Source organism: Perognathus longimembris, chromosome 6 (genome assembly GCF_023159225.1).
Source record: "Perognathus longimembris pacificus isolate PPM17 chromosome 6, ASM2315922v1, whole genome shotgun sequence".
NCBI lineage: Eukaryota > Metazoa > Chordata > Mammalia > Rodentia > Heteromyidae > Perognathus > Perognathus longimembris.
In genome coordinates, this window is record NC_063166.1 from 18,528,865 (window position 1) to 18,553,436 (window position 24,572).

At 43.3% G+C, this 24,572-nt stretch overlaps 1 protein-coding gene across 5 annotated transcripts in view; it reads left to right on the plus strand.

The window, feature by feature from the left end:
- Ripor2 (RHO family interacting cell polarization regulator 2) overlaps positions 1–24,572 on the plus strand; it is a 177,879-nt gene that overhangs the window by 69,222 nt on the left and 84,085 nt on the right. The window contains exon 1 of one of the 5 annotated variants that reach the window (XM_048348370.1): positions 6,373–6,554. The exons of 2 other annotated variants lie outside the window; for them this stretch is intronic. In XM_048348370.1, coding sequence (XP_048204327.1) covers positions 6,437–6,554 — 118 coding nt within the window. In that variant the 5' untranslated portion in view covers positions 6,373–6,436. Of the gene's footprint in view, positions 1–6,372; positions 6,555–24,572 lie in introns of those variants that run through there. 2 more of the 5 variants (XM_048348369.1, XM_048348365.1) reach the window with 2 other exon arrangements.

The window sequence follows — 24,572 nt, forward strand, 5'->3', positions numbered from 1 at the left end:
TTGGTAAGCAAATACCCTGTCATTAGAGCCATGGCTCCATTCTTTGCTTGTAAGTTTTTAGAGATATTTTTGTTTCATTTTCTTGTTTCATTTTTGTTTGCTTATTTATTTATTTTTCCAGTTAGAGACTTACACTATTTCTCAGCTGGCTCTCAGGCTTGCTGCCTCCTGAGTAGCTATCACTCCAGGCCTTGTCCAGTCTTTCTAATTTACTTCATGGAGCAGAATTTCCAAAGGTAACCTATTACACCATTTTCTCCACTATTACAATGGATTCTTCTGGTCTTTTCTATCTCATAAAAGTTCTGTAACGCTCAGGCACTGGTGGCTCATGCCTGTAATCCTAGCTACTCAGGAGGCTGAGAACTTAGAATCATAGCTTGAATCCAGAGGAGGCAGGAAAGTCGATAAGGCTCATCTCCAATTAATCACCACACAGCTGAAAGTAGAGCTGTGGTCAAGAGGTAGAGCTCTAACCTTGAGCAAAAACAACAACACCAAACCTCAGGCCCACAGCTCAAACCCCAGAACTGGCACGTGCATGCACACACACACACACACACACACACACACACACACACACACACAATGTGGCATAATGCATTATCACTGAAAAAAAATCATTGTACTGATTTATCAGAAGCAGCTCACTGAGGTTTTCCTTCAATTCCTTGGAAAAGAAAGTTGAAAGCCTGTGGCATGTCAAAGGATTGAGTGCCAGTCATTTAATATCATTCCTTTTTCATTTTTTACAATAACAGTATTTCATAATGTCCCTTGGTTTGACACTCAGTGGTTTATGCACTACAGGGAAATCTTTTACTGTAAGATTTACAATGGATAAGGTTTATAAATTTCCCTTCAAAAGGGAAGGAACTGCACCTTCTATCTATCCTTTCTGTGGACAAATATGTCCTTTAAAGTCTGAGGGCACAGACCCAAATTCTCTCACAACTCTCCTGTAGGTCTCTGGCAGACATGAAAATACATTTCTTGGTAGAGACAGAGCACACAGCCAGGCACTGGTGAAATTATGTTTAGTTGTGTTATAGTTAGCACTATGGACTGTTAAAGATTGTGGCTTAGCTTGGGACCATGTGGGGAGAGGATTGAGTTTTCCTTTGGTTCAGCCATGACTTATTGATCTCTTTTATAGATTCAGAATTAGAGTCTATAGCAAGGTGAAGATTGAACATCAATCATATCAAATCTTAGAACCAGTGTGTTTTCGTTTTTTAAAGTCACTCATTGCAAGATAACTGCTCCCAGAAGCCATACCCTTAGGCCATGGCTCTCACTTTGCTAACCATACCCATTACAAATCTTGGCCATAGAGATATGGTTTTGCTGGGTTCTTTTCCATCCTTACCGAATAGAAGAAATGGATCCATTCTGGGGACAAATTGTCCTGATTGTGTTTAGTTCTAGCAAAGGAAACCATCCAGGACTTTGGTCAGCTTGTCCTACAAGGTTTCCTAGCAGATGCACTTAGCTGCTGAAGCCTAAAGATGCCCTTGACACCGGGGAAGTAGCAGGAAAACTTCCAAAGGCCCAGGGAGGATTATCATTCCATGCTACACTCTCTTCACCATGGAAGCACTGCTAGTTAAACAATCACGTGACTTCAGGCCCAACTCCTGGGACATTTTGCTGTAGTCAGATACATTTCATGTATATACATCTTCCCTTGGCAAAGTTACCAAAGATGAGGTTATTTCTGGTTCTGTGGTCTTTTTGCCTTTTTTTTTTTTTCCCATTCTTGATTCTAGTCACTCCTTGAAGTTTCAGTTCCTCTCTCCTACTTTGTTCTCGTTCTTGTCTCGGGACCTCTTCCCTCATTCTGAAGTTGGTGCAGCTGAGAATTAAGTATTGAAAACCACTTTGTAGAAGGAGCTGGAACTCCTCCAGATGGGCAGAGAGGAGACCGTGCAGCTCTTCTTTGGTGGATATGAAAGCCATTTCCCACCTGGGTGGCTTCCCCTTCTCAGCACTGCACAAATGGTATTTTCTTTGTAATTTAAAAAATAGCAGACTATGCAGAGATGTTATAAATGAATAAATGAAATCAGTGCTCATTAGAGTGTAAATCATTATTGAAGTTACAAGTGCTACCAAACAATAGTACTTCGTTGATTTTTCTGTGTTCAACACAACATACACACCCAAATGTGGTAGATACTTTTGTTGTTGGTGGTGGTGATGGTCATGGGACTTGAACTCAGGGCCTGGGTGCTGTCCGAGCTTTTTCACTCAAGGCTAGCTCTCTACCACTTGGAGCCACAGCACCACTGCCAGTTTTCTGGTGGTTAAATGGAGATAAGGGTCTTATGGACTTTCCTGCCGGGGTTAGCTTTGAACCCTGATCCTAAGATCTTAGCCTCCTTGAGTACAGGCGTGAGCCACAAGTGCCCACCTCTTATTTTCTTTTTCTTATTGTTCTGAAGGAAAAATGAAACTGTCCTGTGCAACCCACAATCCCCTGAATTAAGCACTGCTTCCCTAGCTTTGGTTTTCCTTTCCTAGTATGGACCTGAGAGCAATCAGAAATGCCTTGCAGGGCTGGGGATATGGCCTAGTGGCAAGAGTGCTTGCCTGGTATACATGAGGCCCTGGGTTTGATTCCCCAGCACTACACATACAGAAAATGGCCAGAAGTGGCACTGTGGCTCTAGTGGTGTTAGGTTTTTAAAGTAGGTAGCCGGTAAAGGAGAACGCCACGCGGTATTCAGGCAGGAGAGAACGTTTATTACCGAACTGCTGGCCTGTGGCCAAGATGATCCATGGCCAGAGAGAAGGGAGAGAGAGAGAGAGAGAGAGACCCCCACCCAGCCCTGCTTTATTTAGGGCAGGGGCAAGGGGTGTGGCCAGGTGGATTAGGAGGTAACCTCAGGGAAAGGGGAGGTAACTGCCTCCAGGTCTGCTGGTTACCCAGGTAACTGGGTGGAGACTTAATGAGGTGGGGGCATCTGCATGTAGCCCTCAGGGAGAGGACCTAACATTCCAGCCTTTTAATAGTAATGAAAAAGGACGAAGACTCTCTCTGGCTGCTTCCTGCTGGCAAGGGGCGTAGGCATTAGGGGTAAAAGGCAGAAATGTGGCCTCTCCTGGAGAAGGCGAGCAGCAGGGTCCCTTGGTGGTAGATGCCAGTCCTTCAATGAAGCCTGGAAGAAGTCTCATGAGGCAGGGGCTGGACAAAAAAAATATTAAGGCAAAAGGAAGAGTTTAGGGCACAAAATTAAAAATTGGATTACTTGGACAGTTCTTATACTCAGGCATGGACATTAGATGGACAAGCTACTATCTCTTGATCCCCCGGCTCTGATTAATTTTGAAAGGGCGAGACAAAGTGACTCCATTTAGGATCTGACATAATTCTCCTCTTACTCCTCTCCGTGATCCTTGTTCCCTGAACTGGCTGAGTCTCAGGAATCTAGGTGCTTGTTGCTGGGATGGCTTGTCCCCGATGGCATTCAAAGGATTTGAACTCAGGGCCTGGGCACTGTCCCTGAGCACTTCTGCTCGAGGCTAGTACTCTACCACTTGAGCTCCACTTCCAGCATTTGGCTGGTTAGAGAGAAGTCTCTTCAGCCATGCTTCCAGCCTGGCTCTTCGCTGATTAATTGGGAGATGGAGTTTGAGAGAGATTTTCAGCCCGGGCTGGCTTCGAACTGCAATCCAAGGAGTCTTTGCAACAAAAGCCCTTTTTGATTTCCAATTAAAACAACAAGGAGACCAAGGGGACTAGAGCTTACCTGTACCTTGTCAAGAACTGACCAAATACTTGCCAGAATTCTGCAATGACAAAACTCAGTAGATGTGGTGAGTTTTAGCACAGATATATAGCTAGATGGACATACTAACTAATGACATTTACAGACATACACACTGTGCACATAGGTTTTACAGCATGCAGAAATGAACTTAAGCAGTAGACTCTTTCGGAATTCCAATAGTAAATGACTTTTTTTCCCAATATTTTAAAACCACGTGGTCGGTTAGAAAAACAATTTTGCTAGCAAACAACAATTTTTCAGATTATAAAATGGAGAAACCATATTTTGATAAACCCCAGTGGGATGCCATGTTGAGGTGGGTGGCAGGAGGACACAACACACTAATAGAGAACACGTGGCATGGCATAATGGCGCCTGAGCTGGTGCCTGTTAAACCCAATATCCACCACGTGGTCAATGCTGGAGAAAAGAACTTTTAGATATCTTTGCTGACAAAGCACATTGGTGGTCAAGCCTCAGTTTCGAAGGTCTGTGAAAAGAGGCAGCTTTGTGAGCAAGGCACACAATGATGGTATAACTTGGGAATTTTATAAAGTAAGCAAGTAAGCAGGAAGATGAGAGAGAGAGGGAGAAAAAGGAAGAGAAAGAGAGGAAAAGAGAAAGAGAGAGCCTGAATATAAGTGACTTCTAACCAATTACCATTGCAGTGGCAAAAACTGTATCTGAGCGAGTATTTGGAGCAGGCCTCATTGCACTGTCAAGAGGCGTGCTAGCAGTGTCCCGGCTCGGGTGTGACTGTGATGCAAAACCCGAAAAGCACGGGAGGGAGGTGCCTGGTGAGTGGATGAGCTTACCCAGGCAGAAGCGGCAGAAGCAGCGGACGGAGCGGCAGAGAACCGGAGCAGCAGCAGTTTCACTCACCAGGGCAGACAAGTGGTGTGGAGGTGGAGGTGGATGTGGAGGCCAGCAATGATATTAGTGAAAAGTGCCGCGTGGCTACTCACAGCAGTTTGGTTTGCGGAAAAAGGGCTGTCAGGACTGGGGATACTCCCAGAAAAAGGAGAAAAATAGATGGGAATTCCGCCTGTCCTGACTCTTAAGCCCTTCCCGAGTCACGGCACCATATATGTTAGGTTTTTAAAGTAGGTAGCCGGTAAAGGAGAACGCCACGCGGTATTCAGGCAGGAGAGAACGTTTATTACCGAACTGCTGGCCTGTGGCCAAGATGATCCATGGCCGGAGAGAAGGGAGAGAGAGAGAGAGAGAGACCCCCACCCAGCCCTGCTTTATTTAGGGCAGGGGCAAGGGGTGTGGCCAGGTGGATTAGGAGGTAACCTCAGGGAAAGGGGAGGTAACTGCCTCCAGGTCTGCTGGTTACCCAGGTAACTGGGTGGAGACTTAATGAGGTGGGGGCATCTGCATGTAGCCCTCAGGGAGAGGACCTAACAAGTGGCAGAGTGCTAGCCTTGAGCAAGAAGCCAGGGACAGTGCTCAGGCCCTGAATCCAAGGCCCAGGACTGGCCAAAAAAAAAAAGAGACTCCAGAGCCAGAAGTTCAGGGCTGACCCTTCTGTAGGTGCCCAGCCTTTAGTCACTGATTTTTGTCCTCTAGAGTAATCTTTCCCCACTACTGGAATTCTCCAGCCTGATTGATTATTCACCTTTTCCTCTGGGAAAAACTATATAATTCTAGAGGAACCAGTATAGAAGGAAAGTACAGGCTCTCAACTTATGAGAACCACTGAAAGACTTCAAATCTGTGCAGTAAATTAGACTCCAGCTGGTCAATACCAGCTCTTCACCATCATCTCCACTGGCATATTTCTGAGCTTCTGGCCCACTGAGAGCCTGGGGAAACCCCCAGATGAAGTCAAGATCTCACTCCGATTGGTATTTGCACAACACATAGAAATCAACATATTTTGGTAGCTGGATATGGTGATGCAAACCCCCTACTGTTCATCTGAAAGCCCGTAGGTACTTCTTCCCTTTTTGAGTTACATTTTCCTTTTTCATTCCTTTAGTGATAAAGCCTGGAGTATCAGACTGAGTAATATGATGAAATGGATGTTTTTGACTTGAAACTACTTATTTGTTCACTGACTACAGATTTAATGGGGCCAATGAGAGCCCAGGTTAGTGTTCAATTTGATTTAAGCACTGTTGTAAAGTTTCCAATCTTCCAATGCAAGAGATCTGAACAAGAAAAACAAAAAAAAAGAAAACCATGACTCTTACTTAGTGAAATAAAAGCTCCAGTCCATCAAATGCCTGCTTTGGTTTAGCACAGTGGCTTGCTTTACCTTCAGATAAATTGTCATTGAAGCACAGGCAAGATATGAGAAATGTGAACCCCTCTCTTTCAACACTACCTATTGTGTTCGAATTCATAAGCAAGAAAGTTAAGAGCCCCCCTTCCTCTTTAAGAAAATATGAAAGTTGGCACTTTGAACTAGAATCCATTGCACTGAGACTTTTGAGTGGTATCTATACTCAAATCCAACCTGATCTGCAGCCTCCCTCCAAAAAAAGTTCTTTTTTTTTCCTCTCGTGGTGAAAATTACCTCACTTGCAATTCACTCTTCAAAAGGCAGCAGAAGCTTATTCATATGAATGAAGCTGCTTTCTTCAGGGCAGATGCGGAAGCTGCCCTCCCCAAGGGCTTGGGCAACCCAGAGCGAAAGGAAACTACCCCAGAGGCCGATGGCTGCTGGGACTCCCAGAGCTGGCTGCCGCCTCCAGCCCACAGTCCTTCTCAACATGCAGTTTCTGGAAGCTGAGGAGTGTCTGATGGATGAAGAGGATGATATTTTTGGTGACGGTAAACACAGTTTTCTCTCTGGAATCATTCTGGTTGGCTCTGGTTTGACTCTGTGGAAAATCTTTATCCTTTGTGGTTCTTCTGTGCTGTTTTCTGACACCTAAAGGGAAGACTGCCAGTGTTCTGCACACAGCAAAGCAGGGTGGAGTTGGATCAATGGACCATGAGTGATTATGGTACCACAGAGTATATGATATGCTTTGATCAATGCTCTCTCTCTCTCTCTCTCTCTCTCTCTCTCTCTCTCTCTCTCTCTTTCCATACTTACTTGGCACTCCTCTTGTCCAGTCCCCTCTCCTTGTCCTTTTTTGTTTGTTTGTTTGTTTTTTGTCTCAAGTGGGGACACTGAAGCCCTGGTAGCTTACTGGCATTGCTTACTATTTCATTCTCATCCCACAGTCTTCCCTGAGTTGACTATGCCATGGAAAATGATGCTTTTAAATACCTGATCTAGCCCTCTGTTGATGTCTCATTCCATGCCGCCCATGAGATGGGCCATAAGCAAGAGCTTTTCTAAAATTTGGAACTGACATGATAAATGGGAATCTGAACACAGGGACCTCATGAATTTGGTTATTGCTAAAAAAAAAAAAATAGGTCTAGTAATTTATTTAAAAGTCTATCAAGCAGTTTTTTAAGGAGTGAAAGTAAAGGAAAGGGATTGTGTGTGTGTGTGTGTGTATGTGTGTGTGAATGAGAGAGAGAGAGAAAGATCTCTCAAGAATACTAGTTTATTTAAAAAATAGTATAGCACTTTATGCATCCCTTGAAATCCAATCATCTAGGGTATACTAACTACCAATGTTAATGTCTAGCTTTCCATTATTTTGTTCTAGATGCCAAAATATATAAAGCCATAGCATGGGGATTTATCCCAGTTTACCTAAGTTTGAAGAAGACTAGTTTGAACTTTGTTGTTGGAGATTAAATTCTCAGTCTATTGCTTTACCCAATGACAGGAATTGAGAGTCATTGTTATTTTAAAATTTGATCTTGGCTTTTCCTTCCATGTGAAGATACTTTCTGTGGTTATACCTACTAAACACTAACATCCTTTGCCATTTAACAAATGTTTAAAACTAGGAAGGTAAGTGTAGACTGGATAATCTAGCAATTTATTCATCTACTCTTCCCTCCAGAATGAGATCCTCAAATGCCCAGCCCAGGTTTTTCTATCCACAAAGAGATTTTTCTTTTTAATCTCGGTATGGTGCTAACGTGCGCCACCTACAGACTAATACACAGCACTCTGGATCATGTGTGGGCCCAACCTGACTGGAAGGTGAAGACCTTAAGCAAGCAGCACTTGATGAACCTATGAGATGGCTCCCGTGCATTCTTGACTTTTTTTTTTTTCAGGCAGGAGAGAAAGTTTATTATCGAACTGCTGGCCTGTGGCCAAGATGATCCATGGCCAGAGAGAAGGGAGAGAGAGAGAGAGGAGGGTGACCCCCACCCAGCCCTGCTTTATTAAGGGCAGGGACAAGGGGTGTGGCCAGGTGGATTAGGAGGTGACCACAGGGAAAGGGAAGGTAACTGCCTCCAGGTCAGCTGGTTACCCAGGTAACTGGGTGGAGACTTAATGAGGTGGGGGCATCTGCATGTAGCCCTCAGGGAGAGGACCTTACATTCCAGCCTTTTAATAGTTATGAAAAAGGAGGAAGACTCTCTGGCTGCTTCCTGCTGGCAAGGGGCGTCGGCATTAGGGGTAAAAGGCAGAAATGTGGTCCCTCCTGGAGAAGGAGGGCAGCAGGGTCCCTTGGTGGTAGATGCCAGTCCTTCAATGAAGCCTGGAAGAAGTCTCATGAGGCAGGGGCTGGACAAAAAAATTATTAAGGCAAAAGGAAGGGCTTAGGGCACAAAATTAAAAATTGGGTGACTTGGCTAGTTCTTATACTCAGGTATGGACATTAGATGGACAAGCTACTATCTCTTGATCCCCTGGCTCTGATTAATTTTGAAAGGGCGAGACAAAGTGACTTCATTTTGGATGCGATCATTTTCCTCTTACTCCACTCCCTGATACTTGTTCCCGGAACTGGCTGAATCCCAGTGGTTTAGGTGCTTGTTGCTGGGATGGCTTGCCCCCATTGGCATTCACAGGATTTGAACTCAGGGCCTGGGCACTGTCCCTGAGCACTTCTGCTCAAGGCTAGTACTCTACCACTTGAGCCACAGCTCCACTTCCAGCATTTGGCTGGTTTAGAGATCGGTCTCTTCAGCCATGTTTCCAGCCTGGCTCTTCTCTGGTTAGTTGGGAGATGGAGTTTGAGAGAGATTTTCTGCCCTGGCTGGCTTCGACCTGCAATCCAAGGAGTCTTTGCCACAAAAGCCCTTTTTTATTTCCAATTAAAACAACAAGGAGACCAACGGGACTAGAGCTTACCTGTACCTTGTCAAGAATTGACCAAATACTTGCCAGAATTCTGCAATGACAAAACTCAGTAGATGTGATGAGTTTTAACACAGATATATAGCTAGATAGACATATTAACAAATGACATTTACACAGACATACACACTGTGCACATAGGTTTTACAGCATGCAAAAATGAATTTCAGTAGTAGACTCTTTCGGAATTCCAATAGTAAATGACTTTTTTTTTTGCCCAATATTTTAAAACCACGTGGTCAGTTAGAAAAACAATTTTGCTAGCAAACAATTTTCAGATTATAAAATGGAGAAACCATATTTTGACAAACTCCAGTGGGATACCATGTTGAGTGGGGTGGCAGGACACAAACACACTAACAAGAGAAAACGTGGCATGGCATAATGGCGCCTGAGCTGGTGCCTGTTAAACCCAATATCCACCCGTGGTCAATGCTAGAGAAAAGAACTTTTAGATATCTTTGCTGACAAAGCACATTGCTGGTCAAGCCTCAGTATCGGAGGTCTGTGAAAAGAGGCAGCTTTGTGAGCAAGGCACATTATCAGGATGGTACGACTTGGAGTTTTTATAAAGTAAGCAAGTAAGCAGGAAGATGAGAGAGAGGGAGAAAAAGGAAGAGAAAGATAGGAAAAGAGAGAAAGAGAGCCTGAATATAAGTGACTTCTGACCATTTACCATTGCAGTGGCAAAAACTGTATCTGTGTGAGTATTTCAAGCAGTCCTCATTGCACTGTCAAGAGGCGTGCTAGCAATTTCCTGACTTGGGTGTAACTGTGATGCAAAACCCAAAAAGCACAGGAGGGAGGCGCCTGGTGAGTGGATGAGAGCTTACCGGGCAGAAGCGGCGGACGGAGCAGCAGAGAACCGGAGCAGCAGCAGTTTCACTCACCAGGGTAGACAAGGGGTGTGGAGGTGGAAGTGGATGTGGAGGCCAGCAATGGTGTTGGTGAAAAGTCCCATGTGGCATCTCGAAGCAGTTTGGTTCGAGGAAAAAGAGCCATCAGGACTGGGGATACTCCCAGAAAAAGGAGGAAAATAGAGGGAAATTCTGCCTCTCCTGACTCTTAAGCCCTATCTGAGTCACGGCACCATATATGTTAGGTTTTTAAAGTAGGTAGCCAGTAAAGGAGAACACCACGCGGTATTCAGGCAGGAGAGAAAGTTTATTACCAAACTGCTGGCCTATGGCCGAGGTGATCCATAGCCAGAGAGAAGGGAGAGAGAGAGAGAGAGCGCATTCTTGACTATTTAACCTCAAGAACCATAGCATAGAATCATACTGGGAAGCAGACAAGATTCAGATTGAAATTCTAAGTCAGCCTCAATGGTAAAATGGGACAGTTTGTCTATGGGGTTGAATAGATTCTATTCATACTAAATTCATAATGTTTGTACTGCTTATCAGTGTGACATACTTACTCTTTCTAAATTAATCACCACATCTTAATCACACTTAATCCCTAGAGACAAGAGGTGTGTGTGTGTGTGTGTGTGTGTGTGCGTGTGCATGTGTATGTGTGTGTGAGAGAGAGAGAAAGAATCTTTTGAAAGCCAACACCCAATATGGAGCTGTAAAAAAAAAAAAAGAGTTGTTTGTACATTGCAGTGCTCGTATTGAACTCAGGACCTTGTGATTGATAAGTCAGTACTATATCACTTAGTCACACCTCCAGTTCTGTTGCTTTCAGCTTAGTTTATTTTTTTTTATAAAAAAATTATTTTTATTTTTTTTCCAATTTTTATTATCAAACTGTTGTATAGAGAGGTTACAGTTTCATACATTAGGCATTGGATACATTTCTTGTACTGTTTGTTACCTTGTCCCTCATACCCCCCTCCCCCCTCCCCCTTACCCTTTCCCCCCCCCCCCAGGTGTTCAGTTCACTTACACCAAACTTTCAGCTTAGTTTAAATAAGATCTCCTGCTTTTGCTTGGGCCACATCAGTCCCAATACTCCCTACATCTATCTCCCAAGAAGATGTGATTATAGGCATGAACTACCATGCCAGCCAGTATGGAATTTTGTTGTGTGTGTGTGTGTGTGTGCACGTGAGTGTGTGTGTGTATGTGTTGATAGGGACAGAAGCTAGAATTTGTACATGGTAGACTGAGCTACACCCTTAGCCTCTGTTTTATCTGGTTTTTGGAGTCATGGCCCATGTTTGCTAATTAGTAAAAGCTTGACCAGCTGGTGCCTCATTTTAACAAGCTCTGTGTAAGGCCATAGTCCAGAGTAGCAGCTCTAGAGTCTTGCTGCCTGGGCTTTCACAATTAATTCCCTGCGCCTAAGACAGGTTATGTAATTCCTCAGGGCTTCAGTTTACTCACTTGTAAAATGGAGCACACATCTCACAGGGCTTTGTGCATATTAACTACTATTATAGGAAAGTGCCTAAACATAGGCACTATTATACTCAATAAATACCAATTATTGCTGAATTTACCAAAATTAGTCTATAGAATAGTGATACTTTTTGTTTATTTATTTTTTAGATAGGTCTTGCTATATAGTCCAGGCTGAGCTCAAAGGATTTTCCTGCCTCTGCCTCTCATGTGCTAGGATTTAAGCTTGTACCACCATACCTGGTGCTAGGATAGTGCTGTTGAAAGGAAATTCAGCAGATTTTCCACGTTTGGTTTATCTAGTAGATCCAAAGCTGATTTATTTACAAAACACCAGTTCATATGTAACATTTCAGAGGTTTAATGTGCTAGAAACATCATTGGACAAATTGTTATGAGCCTGAAAGGTAGCCTTGACCCTGCTATGGTATAGCTGTGGGAACTTGGGCAAATCACCGTCTTTGAATCTCATTCCTCATCTAAAACAAGAAGGTTGACTATACATTCCCTGAGACTTCATATTTTTCTTTAAAACTTCAGAATTGTACTTAATCTCTCCTCTTGGTCAGATGTACCTTGAATTCACTCCTGTCCTGGGTCAATTGTACTTTTGGATCCCTTCACATAGCCAAGACAGCAAGGAGCTTCAGGCACAGTAAGTTTCCTCTCATATAAAGAGAGGAAGAAGCCTAGAAATTTGTGGTTAGTGAAACCATATTTCCTTGCAATGGACAAGTTTCATAAAGGAAATTTTGTCCCCTAGAGAAATATGTATTAAAATTACATCTATACATAAATCCATATATACATATGCATATTTAGTAATATTGGATAATTAGATAATTGGATATGAATATACGTATCCAGATACATACATATATATATATATATATTTCCATTTAGATATACAAACCATAAAAAGATCTTAGAAGAAAAAGAAATGAGTTATGATCATGATGTAGTTTTAACTGCCTTTTTGAGATCCTGTTTGTTTCAACTATTGCTCTTTGTGGTTAAAGAAAATGTTAAGATCTGAGTACCCAAGATACTACATATACTAGTATTAGAACTAAGGAAGTGAAAGGGAATATCAAAATCGAGAGACAAAGGATAAAAAGACAAAGGACTCCAAAAGCAAGACTTGCAAAACCATTTGGTGTAAACTAACTGAACAACTCATGGGGGAGAGGGAAAGGCGGAGCGGGGAGGAGGGAGTGAGGGAGGAGGCAACAAATAGTATTAGAAATGTACCCATGGCCTTACATATGAAACTGTAACCTCTCTGTACATCACTTTGACCATAAATAATTTAAAAAAAAAAGAAAATGTTAAGGTTCACAGTACTAAGAAGCATTGGTGTGTGACTCTACTCTTGTTCTTCAGCAGGGTGCATCGGGAAGGGATGGGGAGAGCCAAGAGGAAAGAGAGGGGAGAAAGAGAGAGAGAGAGAGAGAGAGGAGACACTGAGGTCTCTGTCTCTGTTGTTCCCTCTCTCACACACACAGAGACTTCAGTGTGCTTTCTGAACCCTAACAATGTCATTATGTCATTTACAAAGTAGTTTCTACCAGGTACACATGCTCTTTCTTGGGAAAATGATTTATTTCATTACCAAGGTACTGAAAATCCCGTAATTAGAATTAGAGGCTATTTTCCCATTGTTGCCTTAAGCTTATCAAATTAAAGAACTTTCATCTGTTGCCTCATTGTGCAGTCTTGACAGCCACTCTCTGGTAAATGTTAGTGAAACAGCTGGATGGGTAATCATGGTAATGATAGCTATAAAAAAAAAAGATGATGATGATGATGATGATGATGATGATGATGATGAAGATAATGATGATGATGATTGAAAGAAGCAAAAAGGAAGGGCCCTGGGCAGCAGAGGCCTTTAGCCAGCTTTCAAGAACAGAAGTCCTATATAGGAAGAGGACTCAGTTTACCAGGTGGTAGTCAGGCAATTGTTTCTTTCCTTAGAAACAAGCCAGATACAGCCCTCATTGCTTCCATTTTCAACACTGTTCAATAGTCCATCTTCAAGGGCTTCGATTAGAATAATAAAACACCATGGGTTCACAGTACATGTACAAAGTACTTCTCAGTTCTTACATTCCCTGGATGGTCACATGTCTTTAAGATCTCACTTAAAGACCGAAACTGCAAGACTTTGGCCACAGTTTCCCATGTCCCATGAGCTGGGACAGCATGACTTAGCCGAGGAACGCACCTTTCCTGGATGACCGAGTCTGAGACAGAGGTTTCAGCAGCATCTGCAAAGAAAGTAAGGCTCTCCCAGATGGAGATGAACTGACAAGAGGAAATCCACTCAAACATTGGCTGTCAGGAGCTCTTTAAGTGATCAGCAGATGGGGAAAGTGTTATCACTTTTGAACCAAACCTCTGCTTTTTCCAAACCCCCAGAGTCAGCAGGCTTTCTCTTTCAAAGAGAACTTCAACTAGGAAGCTAGAAAAGCATTCACCGGGAAAAGAATCATAATTAGGATCTGTGTCCACTTTTTGTCTTTTATGTCGATTGTTTATAAAAACCAAGGTTAGTTTTTTTTTAATTGGTATGGTAATCTGATATATCTTGATATGATTTTCTATAGGACATTTTACCCTTCCAAAATTGAAAGAAAGGAGAGGGAGAAAGGGAGGGAGAAAAAGAAAGAAGAAGGAAGAGAAGGAGGTAGGAGAAGGAGAAACAAAGGGAAGGAGAAGAAAAGAGGGAGAAATAAAAGGAGAAGAGAAAGAGAAAAAAGGAATGGAGAGAGAAAGAGGGAAGGAAGGAGAGAAAGAATTAAATCAAGATTGTATAAACAAACAAACAAAAAAACAAAACAATAAATCTTGAAATCTTACAGCGGTTAAGTTATACCCTTAAAGGAAAAAGCAAGAGAAATAGAATGTAAAAGTGTATGGACTCTGGCTAGAAAATGTTGGAGAATTGTATTTGATCATGCCATATTTTATAGCATTTAAACCAATTCAGCTATTGTCATTTAACTTATGTGAGTCTTTCTTAAGAGAACTAATAATGGAATTGGGGAAAAAAAAAAGGGGGGGGGGTGGCAGGAAGAGGCTGTCCTAGTTTGGTGGGTTGAAAAGAATGGAGTCCTCTTTGCTTTCACCATTTGCCAAGGTCACTTGGATCCATTTCTATCCCCGGATTCCTGGACAAACACTTCGGTTGGAAGTCACCCTGTCATTTGTCACCATGACGGGAGCAGACACAGACCTCCTCGCAGTAATTCAGGCCCGTGTGACCTCTACCTTGGATTACTACACAACATTCTCTTCCCATAGATGTCTAGGAAGCTTTCTTTGGCTGGTGCCAACGAGATGGTGTCATTTCAGGGGCACCAACTAAAATAGCACATTGCAGGAAAGCTATGCAGGCTGCCTTAGCCACCAGTCCACCCCTCTGATTTATGGCCTCCAGTGACCTCAGAGTAACCTATTTAGATCAAGCCAGTGCCAGAGAGGGGACGGCTGTTGCAAAGAAAACATTTTAAATGTTCATCAGACTATATCTGTGAACACCCAGAGATGTCTTAACTCTTTAGGAATCGTGGAAAATATACTTGAGTATGTCTTCTATAGGACTAGACTTGAAAAACAGAAGTATATGCCAGGTGCCAGTGGCTCATACCTGTAATCTAGCTACACAGAAGGCTGAGATCTGAGCATCACAGTTTGAAGCAGGAAAGTCTGTTAAGACTCCTTTTTTCCAATTAACCTGCAAAAAGCAGCAAGTAGAACTGAGGTTCAAGAGACAGAGCACCAGTAAAAACATTATGGGACAGTGTTCAAACCCTGAGTTCAAGCCTCAGTAGCAACACACACACACAAAAAGTATATGCATAGCCATGGTATGTCACCACTTTAAAAAAGAAGGATGAAAGTATAATTATGATAATTGAAATAAGTTGCCACTGTTACCCTTCACCATCTCTTTTCAATAGAAGTTACTTCACTTACTGAGCCAACATATTTATTCAAGAGATGTGAACATGGGGACATGGCTCACGTGGTAGAGTGCATGCCCAGCAAATGCAAGGCCCTGAGTTAAAATTCCAGTCCTACCAAAGTGTGGGGAGCATGCCCAAGAGATTTTAAACAATTGAAATTTAAAATCTTAATATGAAGCACAATGAACACATTGTAAAGAAAACATTGCTATTTTGAGTGATCTGCACTCCCCAATCTGAGCTTGCATCGTGCACTTACTTCATAAACAGCTTCCAGAGGACCAAGCCCCCTTTCCAGCCACATCGCTATACAAAGTCCTTTGTGGGAGCTGGGAATGTGGCTTATTGGTAAAGTGCTCAGCTAGCATGCATGAAGCCCTGGGTTTGATTCCTCAGCACCACATGCACAAAAAAAAGCCGGAACTGAGCACTGTGGTTCAAGTGGCAGAGTGCTAACCTTGAGCAAAAACGAAGCCAGGGACAGTGCTCAGGCCCTGAGTCTCATCCCTAGGACTGCCCTCCCCCCCCAAAAAAATCCTTTGTGTACAAAATGTCTAAAGAGGGCTGGGGATATAGCCTAGTGGCAAGAGTGCCTGCCTCGGATACACGAGGCCCTAGGTTCGATTCCCCAGCACCACATATACAGAAAATGGCCAGAAGCGGCGCTGTGGCTCAAGTGGCAGAGTGCTAGCCTTGAGCGGGAAGAAGCCAGGGACGGTGCTCAGGCCCTGAGTCCAAGGCCCAGGACTGGCCAAAAAAAAAAAAAAAAAATGCCTAAAGACTCAAAGCACTGTTTAAGACTTTGACGTTTACTACGCAGACTTCTAAACTAGGGAAGACACCACTATGCTGTAGAATGAATTAAATATTTGAACCCAAAGGTCTATTTCAACTTACTCATTGTTTGACTTTACCTTACTCCTTTAAGTAGCTCCGATCCTCTCTGCTACTTATATTAATGATGTGGGCTGGCAATGCTTTAGTGATGGTGATGATGGTGGTGGTGGTGGTGATGAGGATGGTGGTGGTGATGTGGATAGTGGTGGTTGTAATGATTGATGGTAGTGATGAGGATGGTGGTAGTAGTGGTGGTGGTAAGTTGCCTTACATATGAAACTGTAACCCCTCTGTACTTCACTTTGATGATAAAGGAAAAATAAATAAATAAATAAACAAACTTGCTGAGCTGAGCAACAGTGGCTCATGTCTATAATCCTTAGGAGGCTAAGATCTGAGGATTGCAGTTCAAAGCCAGCCCAGACAGTAAAAGTCCACAAGACTCTTACCTTCAATTAAGTACCAAAGAACTAGAAGTGGAGCTGTGGCTTAAGTGGTAGAGCACCATCTTTGAGCAAAAGAGGACAACTCCCAGGCTATGAGTTCACACCCCAATGTGAGCACAAAACAAAAAAACAAAAAGTAAAACATGAACAGCAACAACCTTGCAGAGGCTAAAGGAGATAGTTGTTTGAGATGATCACCAAGGTCTCACTCCTGAGATGTCAGTTAGTGTTTATCTATGATTTTCTCTGCTGTCCTGGCCTCCCAAGTCTATAAAGCTCCCCTCTTCTACTGGCTTTTGTCGCATTACAAAGAGCTGGCTGGATGAAAGACACGGGCTGAGGAGAGCTGTTGAGATGGCTCAGTGCAGGTGCTTTCCTGGAATAGAGATGTACATGGGACAGCGAGCTCATAAATAGCAGGGCTACCTGCTACAATATTCACCATGTATCCAAAACAGGGCTCAGAATACCGCATAGCCTGGCACAATTTCTTCCCTACATTGCTTTAATCAATGTTTCCTTGCTCTGAAAATGCACTGGGTGTCAAGAAGCAATACACACTATGGGTCATTTTATTGTGTACTAAGTCCCCTTGCGTGGCCCAGTAAGGCCAGAGGTGAAGGATTACCTTCAACAGCATCATTAACAGCATTTAGGACCCATTTCCGGGGTAAATATCTAATGAGGCAAACACATCACAGTTACCCCCACACACCCTTACTTCACAGAATTTTTAGAAGCTAAGCCAAGAGAGGCTGAACTTTCTAGGTTTGTGAAAATGCTGAACTCGAGTTTGAATTTAGGGCTTTGCTTGTTAGGCAGGTGCTCTACCACTTCAGCCATGCCTCCAGCATGAAAGTTACCATCATTGAAAGTTACCATCCACTGAATATACATATGAATATCGATATCATACATATACACAAATATGTAAACACATATATGTACATATGTATGCATGTATACATGTATATGTTGTGCATACACACACCTCTGTGTGCACGTGTGTGTCTATATCTAGGCATATATATATATATATATATACATATATATGTTGCAGCATTTGGGGACAGCAGTTACCTTTTTTCTTTCTTTTTTTATTTTGCTGGTCCTGAGGCTTGAACTCTGGAACTGGGCACTGTCCCTGAGCTTCTCTCGCCCTCTACCACTTGAGCCACAGCTCTGCTTCCATCTTTTTCTGTGATTAATTGGAGATTAGAGTCTCACAGACTCTCCAGGCTGTTGTTCACCTACAAACTGCAGATCTCAGCCCCCTGAGTAGCTAGGTTTATAGGCATGAGCAGCAGTTAAGATTTTAAATGGAGTCTCCTCAACATCCTCTCTGGTGGCCCTTTGGGGAAAAGGTGGGCTTTTTTTTTTTTTTTTTGGTTTTTTTTTGGCCAGTCCTGGGGCTTGGACTCAGGGCCTGAGCACTGTCCCTGGCTTCTTCTTGCTCAAGGCTAGCACTCTGCCACTTGAGTCACAGCGCCACTTCTGGCCGTTTTCTGTATATGTGGTGCTGGGGAATTGAACCCAGGGCCTCATGTATCCGAGGCAAGCACTCTTGCCACTAGGCCATATCCCCAGCCCAGGTGGGGGTTTTTTTTTTTTTTTTGGCCAGTCCTGGGCCTTGGACTCAGGGCCTGAGCACTGTCCCTGGCTTCTTCCCGCTCAAGGCTAGCACTCTGCCACTTGAGCCACAGCGCCGCTTCTGGCCGTTTTCTGTATATGTGGTGCTGGGGAATCGAACCTAGGGCCTCGTGTATCCGAGGCAGGCACTCTTGCCACTAGGCTATATCCCCAGCCCCCAGGTGGGGTTTTTTAAGGTTGTTTACTTTTATTGCTTTTAAGTACTTCCAAATAGCAAAACCATTGTAGGAAATCATGGTAATCTGTTTATGTGTATCTGCATATAAATATATTTGTTGCATACAAATGTACAAAAGGACAAACGTTAGCTTGATGGAACAACCCTCTGTGAACAGAGCAAAAGTAGCAAAAAATGATAGAGCACCACTTATGGAAATTATGCCTAGGACACACAATGGGCCCATTAGTTTGGACATGGTAGCAGCTGCAGCTGGGTAGACCAGAAAGGGATCAGTTCAGATCTTCCTTATACCTGGAGATACAGTAGATGGTAGGTCCAAAGTCTTATCCTCTATGTGTGAAAAAAACAACACAAGGCTGAGAATATGGCCTAGTGGCAAGAGTGCTTGCCTCGTATACATGAAGCCCTAGGTTTGATTCCTCAGCACCACATATATAGAAAAGGCCAGAAGTGGCGCTGTGGCTCAAGTGGTAGAGTGCTAGCCTTGAGCAAAAAGAAGCCAGGGACAGTGCTCAGGCCCTGAGTCTAAACCCCAGGATTGGCAAAAACAAAAACAAAAAGAACAGCACATCTTGTCATTGACAGCATGGAGTACACATGTACACAACAGAAAGAGTCCCTTGAGTACTCCTAAAATTGCTGATATGCCCAGAAAGACAATGGTCAACACCATCAAAATCCTCCAGCAATTCTAAAACTGCCCCTGGGGAGTCAGTGTCTCTATGTGGTGGCTGTTGGTCTGAGCAAAGGTTGGTAAGTGCTCTAAGACAGAATACCCTGGGTGGTGGAACTGAGCAAAGACAATATTCTACAGATAGAAAAATATAGTAGGACAAAGGACCTATACTCCCCACCCAACAATAAACTAGATGAAAGAAGATAACATGTAAGCCAGGATCCTTCCCAATCATATCTCTGCGTCATTACAAAAGGCTCTTTCCCATTTGATCTTTGGGTTCATGTGTCTCTGAGATCAGAGGCCCTTGAACCTCCATGGGGAACAAATGATAGACAAGCATAACTCAAGACTGTCTCTAAGGCTTTCTCATACATATAAATCCCCTAGTTCACCAAGGAGTGATGTCCAGGCCTTAGGGAGTGTCTTCCAAAGGAACCACACATTGGAAATACATCCTTTACATTTGAAGATTACATGGGATTAGCTGAGTTTTGATGAACACAGAACACTGCTGGGTCTTGCCCAAAGCCCCATGTCTATAAGGCAGACCAGTATGTGTCTGGCTCAGCTTGCATGCTAATTTGAGAACAAGGAAGCTTTTTTTTTTTTTTTCAAAACAGACATGACAGGAGAGAGCTAAAAGCACTACATACACCCATGCACATTTAGTGGGGGCTGTGGGGCTCCTGGTTGCTAAGCATTAGAAGAAACAGGAATGCGTAGTTCTAGTCGGCATCTCTGAGCAGTTCCAATTTGCTGTAGGGAAAAGAAAATCTTTCTATTAAAAGGAGTTAGGAATGCTTGTGCAGTGTTGCTGGGAAGGGAAATTGGTGGGTATGGAAGTTGTTACCAATACTATGGAAAACAGTATGGCGGTTCTTCAAACAATTCAATGTATGATTCAGTAACTCCACTTATGGGTATATTCCCAAAGAAACTGAAATCGGCCTTGAAAAGATATTTGGACATTATTTTCTCATACCATTATTTATAGTAGTCAAAAGGTAACAGAAGCTAAAAAAAAAAAACCACAGAAGAAAAATAGGTACAAAAAATCTAGCACATGTGTACAGTGGAGCATTATTCCAGCTTAAGAAAACTCTGACCTGTGCTACAACGTGGCTTAGTCTTTCTTGTTTTGTATGTGTATGCTAGTACTGGGGCTTGAACTCAGGGCCCTGTGCTGTCACTTGGCTTTTTTGCTCAAGGTTGGTACTCTACCACTTGAGCTACACCCCCACTTGGGGCTTTTTGGTGGTTAATGGGAGATAAGTCTCATGGATTTGCCTGTCTGTGCTGGCTTCAAACCTTGATTCTCAGATCCCAGCCTCCTGAGTAGTGAGGATTTCAGGTGTAAGCCACCAGTGCCAGGTGTCATGTCTTAAAAATAAGTCAAGCTCCAAAACAGGTAGAAACAGAAAACAGTGCTTGCTAGGGAAGTAAGGAGGAGACAAAAGGGAAAAGCTGTTTAACGCATATAGAGTTCCAGTTTTACAAAATGAGAGCTCTAATGGCTGGACATATAACTTAATAGAATACTTGCCTAGCATGTATGAATCCCTGGGTCCTTCCCCAACACTACAAAAAAATAATAGTAATAACAATAATTCTGAAGATAGCTTGTAGAACAATGAACTGCACACTTATATTGTGCGTATTTTATCAGGATCATATTTTAAAAATTGGTGCAGAATTAGCATACCAAAACACAGGGAAATACTAAGGAATTTTGAAACATCTGTGGAGCAATTGCTTTTTCTTGAGCTATGTAATAGGAGGAAACTAGGTTTCCACAAAAGATAGAAATGGTTCTGGGAATTGCCCCTGCCCAAGGTACTGGGCTTGGGAGTGGTGTAATAATCATGGATACATATCTCTCCCCACAGGCTCTCCTACATTTGGTTCTGTGATCACCAAGTTCAAATGTGTGCTTGCACTTCTTGCCCTTTTGCTTCCAGGCTGTACAGTCATAGACTCTCAGCTGGAGGAGAAGGAAAGAAGGTCTATGCCTCCTCCTAGCAGGCAGTGAAGCTACACTGTTGTTGCTCAATTCCCTCCCTTTGTGCTCCTCCCCAGGGAGTTTAACAGCCTCCCTCGGCACACATCCATTTAACAATAATAACTCACAGGCAGAACATTTGCTTATATTTTAACTCCAATACCACAAGCTGTTTTCAATCACTTCTCTTTATTCTAATCCTAGGAAAATTTGTTCTCCTCCCCCCTTCATAAGATATTCCTTTGCAGAATTGCTCTATGTTGATGCACATTCTTCCCTTCCCTTCCCTTCCCTTCCCTTCCCTTCCCTTCCCTTCCCTTCCCTTCCCTTCCCTTCCCTTCCCTTCCCTTCCCTTCCCTTCCCTTCCCTTCCCTTCCCTCCCCTTCCCTTCCTTCTCCTCCCCTCCCCTCCGTTTCCCTTCCTTCCTTCCTTTTTCTTTCTCTCTCTTTCTTTCTCCCTTTCTTTCTCAGTGCTGGGAATTGAACCCAGAGACTTGTGCAAGCTAGGCAAGCATTCCACTACTGAGCTACATACTCAGACCAAAACAGTCCCTATCTTCAAAATAAAATAAAAAGGAACCTCTTACACACAAACACTGGAACAGCCAGCCTATTATTAGTATGCCACCAGCACTTGACTTGAATAATATATCTACTGTCAACAAGGCAACAAGTGTATTGGGTGGTCAAGCAGTTCGAACATCTGTGAATTTGGTTCTGACATGCAAGGACACACAGAGTCCAGCTGTTGAACTGGAACTTGAATTCCTCTATGACTGCAATGCCCAAGGCTGGGTGGTGCTTCTCAGAGAGGTGGCGCGCGTGTGTGTGTGTGTGTGTGTGTGTGTGTGTGTGTGTCTGTGTGTCTGTGTGTCTGTGTGTGCGCGTGTGTGTTGACTGTTTAGAATGGTCTAGGGCTGATTCTTTCTCTGACTTAGCATCATCTGTGGGCAGGGAACAAACAAGAGCAGGTGTTCACATTTATCTTTCTCAAGTAGCCCCTTGAGGTTCTTCGGGGAAGGGTCAGTAAGAGAAGTGCTGAAATTAAACCTTCCATCCTCCAACACTTACTAATGCCAGCAGACAGCTGCCTCAGCCTTTCCCTCCTGCCACTAATGAAAACAGAGCTGGGATTCAATACAAGATACTTAATACAAGATGGCTTAGAGAAACCACCGTCTTCAGAGATTTGCTTAAACCAAAGCACTTGAGAATTTTTCACCTCCAACAGCCTTAGCGTGAATGACCTAGTTTGAATGTGATAGCCCATTACACTTCAGGAATCATGAATAATTTATTCACAGAGCAAGAGCTCTGTCGATGTAGTGCTCTTGCAAGCCACCTCAGCCTTGCTTGCCTGGCTAATTATGGAAGTTGATGATGCTCTGTCCTGTCATCACAGTTCTGGTTCTGAGCAGGCAGAGATGTGAATTGGAGGTGAGCAGAAAGAGGGAGAAGGGAAAAGGGGACCAGGGTCTGGGTCCTGTTACTACCAAAGAAGACTTCGTGAGCCAAGCAAGGTGGGCTACAGGGGTTACAATTACCAATCACCTTTGAAAACTCGACGTGTGTGTGTGTGTGTGTGTGTGTGTGTGTGTGTGTGTGTAATGGATCTGTACCCAGTATCCTCATTTTGCATAAAATGTGTGTTAGTTAGGGGAAGGTGCAAGGAATTTTTGTTTGGGATTCTCCCCCACCCCCTACAGCTGGATTTAGAGCCAGTAGCAAGAATAGGGACCCACTGAGAGAAGAATGAGCTGGCACAGCCTGGGGGGAGAAGTAGGGCTCCTGAATGGGGCTCCCCTCTGCGTTAAGCTGCTCTGAGACTTCTCCTAGCTCTTTCTAGCTCTGCTTGAGTAGTGGCGACAGCTCATTTAACCTCCCTGAGACTGCAGTTCCACAAGTAAAGTACACTCTAAAATAACATCCGTAAACACTGTGCAGACCAGCCTGTGGGGACAACGTTCTAAGTAATAAGGCTTCTGGACCTGTGATCCTTCCTAAAATCACCCCCTGATGTTAATGGATGGTCTCAACTTTCTGAATTAGAAAGAAGCTGACCACTGGAAAGATCTTTGGGAGGTTGTGGGGCAGAGAGAGAATGGAATTTAATGGGGCTACCTAGAGCAACATCCTTGGCCTAAAATAGAAACCGAAATAATAAAAATGAGTTGAAAGGAAAGAAGGTATTTGAATAAGAAATATTACTAAAATATAAATGATTATGTAAGAGAAGATAAGATTTTAATGCAACATTATTTTCTGTTTGTAAAATAACAAGTGTACTTTTTTTTTTTTTTTTTTTTTGCCACTGGTAAGGCTTGAACTCTGGGTCTGGATGTTGTCCCTGAGCTATTTCACTCAAGACTAGTACTCTACCACTCTAAGCCACAGCACCACTTCTGGCTTGCTAGTGGTTAATTGGAAATAAAATTCTCACGATTTTACTGCTCGCGCTGGTTTTGAACTGCATTCCTCAGATCTCAGGCTCTAGTGTAGCTAGGCTTACCTGTGTGAGCCACTAGTGTCCAGCCATGCTTTTAACCAATCTCAGATACAAACTACTCATAGGTCAATACATCTACCAACCTAGCCCCCAATGTCCTAAGGAACTGGATTAACTGGCTACTTTCACTCCTTTATGTCCATCATATTAGATATCAATAGATAATTTAAGTATCACTATGTACCTGTGTGGTGACTTTGGCCTGGTTGTGCATCTTCTGGAATGATAGTGATACCTTCCCTCTAGACAGCACCTCTGCATAGTTCTGTCCTTCAAGTCCTGCCAACTTCTTTCTCTCCCATCCTTTGGGCTAGCATTGGTTCTGTAATGCTGTAGCTGGTCCCATATGCCCTTCCTCTACCTTGGTAATTCATCTCTGCATAAATAAAATTGAGGCATCTGTTTCCCGAACAGTTTGAATGATCCTCATTAAAAATTATCTAATGTGGGGCTGGGAATATGGCCTAGTGGCAAGAGTGCTCACCTCGTATACATGAGGCCCTGGGTTCGATCCTTCAGCACCACATATACAGAAAATGGCCAGAAGCGGCGCTGTGGCTCAAGTGGCAGAGTGCTAGCCTTGAGCAAAAAAAGAAGCCAGGGACAGTACTCAGGCCCTGAGTTCACGGCCTAGGACTGGCAAAAAAAAAAAAAAAAAAAAAAAAAAAAAAAATTATCTAATGTGATGTGTGTGTGTGTGCGTGTGTACACATATAATATATACACACACATACACACATATAGTTCAAAAATCTGGGCAATGCACTGATATTACTGCTCCTTATACCGACCCGCTCTCCTCCATGAGTTTCTCAAAATCCTTGTAACCCTGCTGGCATGTCTCAGGCTGAGATTGAGGAATTTGCTGAGGGTACTAAGCACCTGCAGAGCAACCAGTGGACAAGGACATGCTATTCATCTAGAGCCACTGGAAACAACTGACTGTAGGTGACACAAACATGGAACAGTCCAACATGTTGAGCCTCAACAAGGCCAAATGAATGCCTGGAACC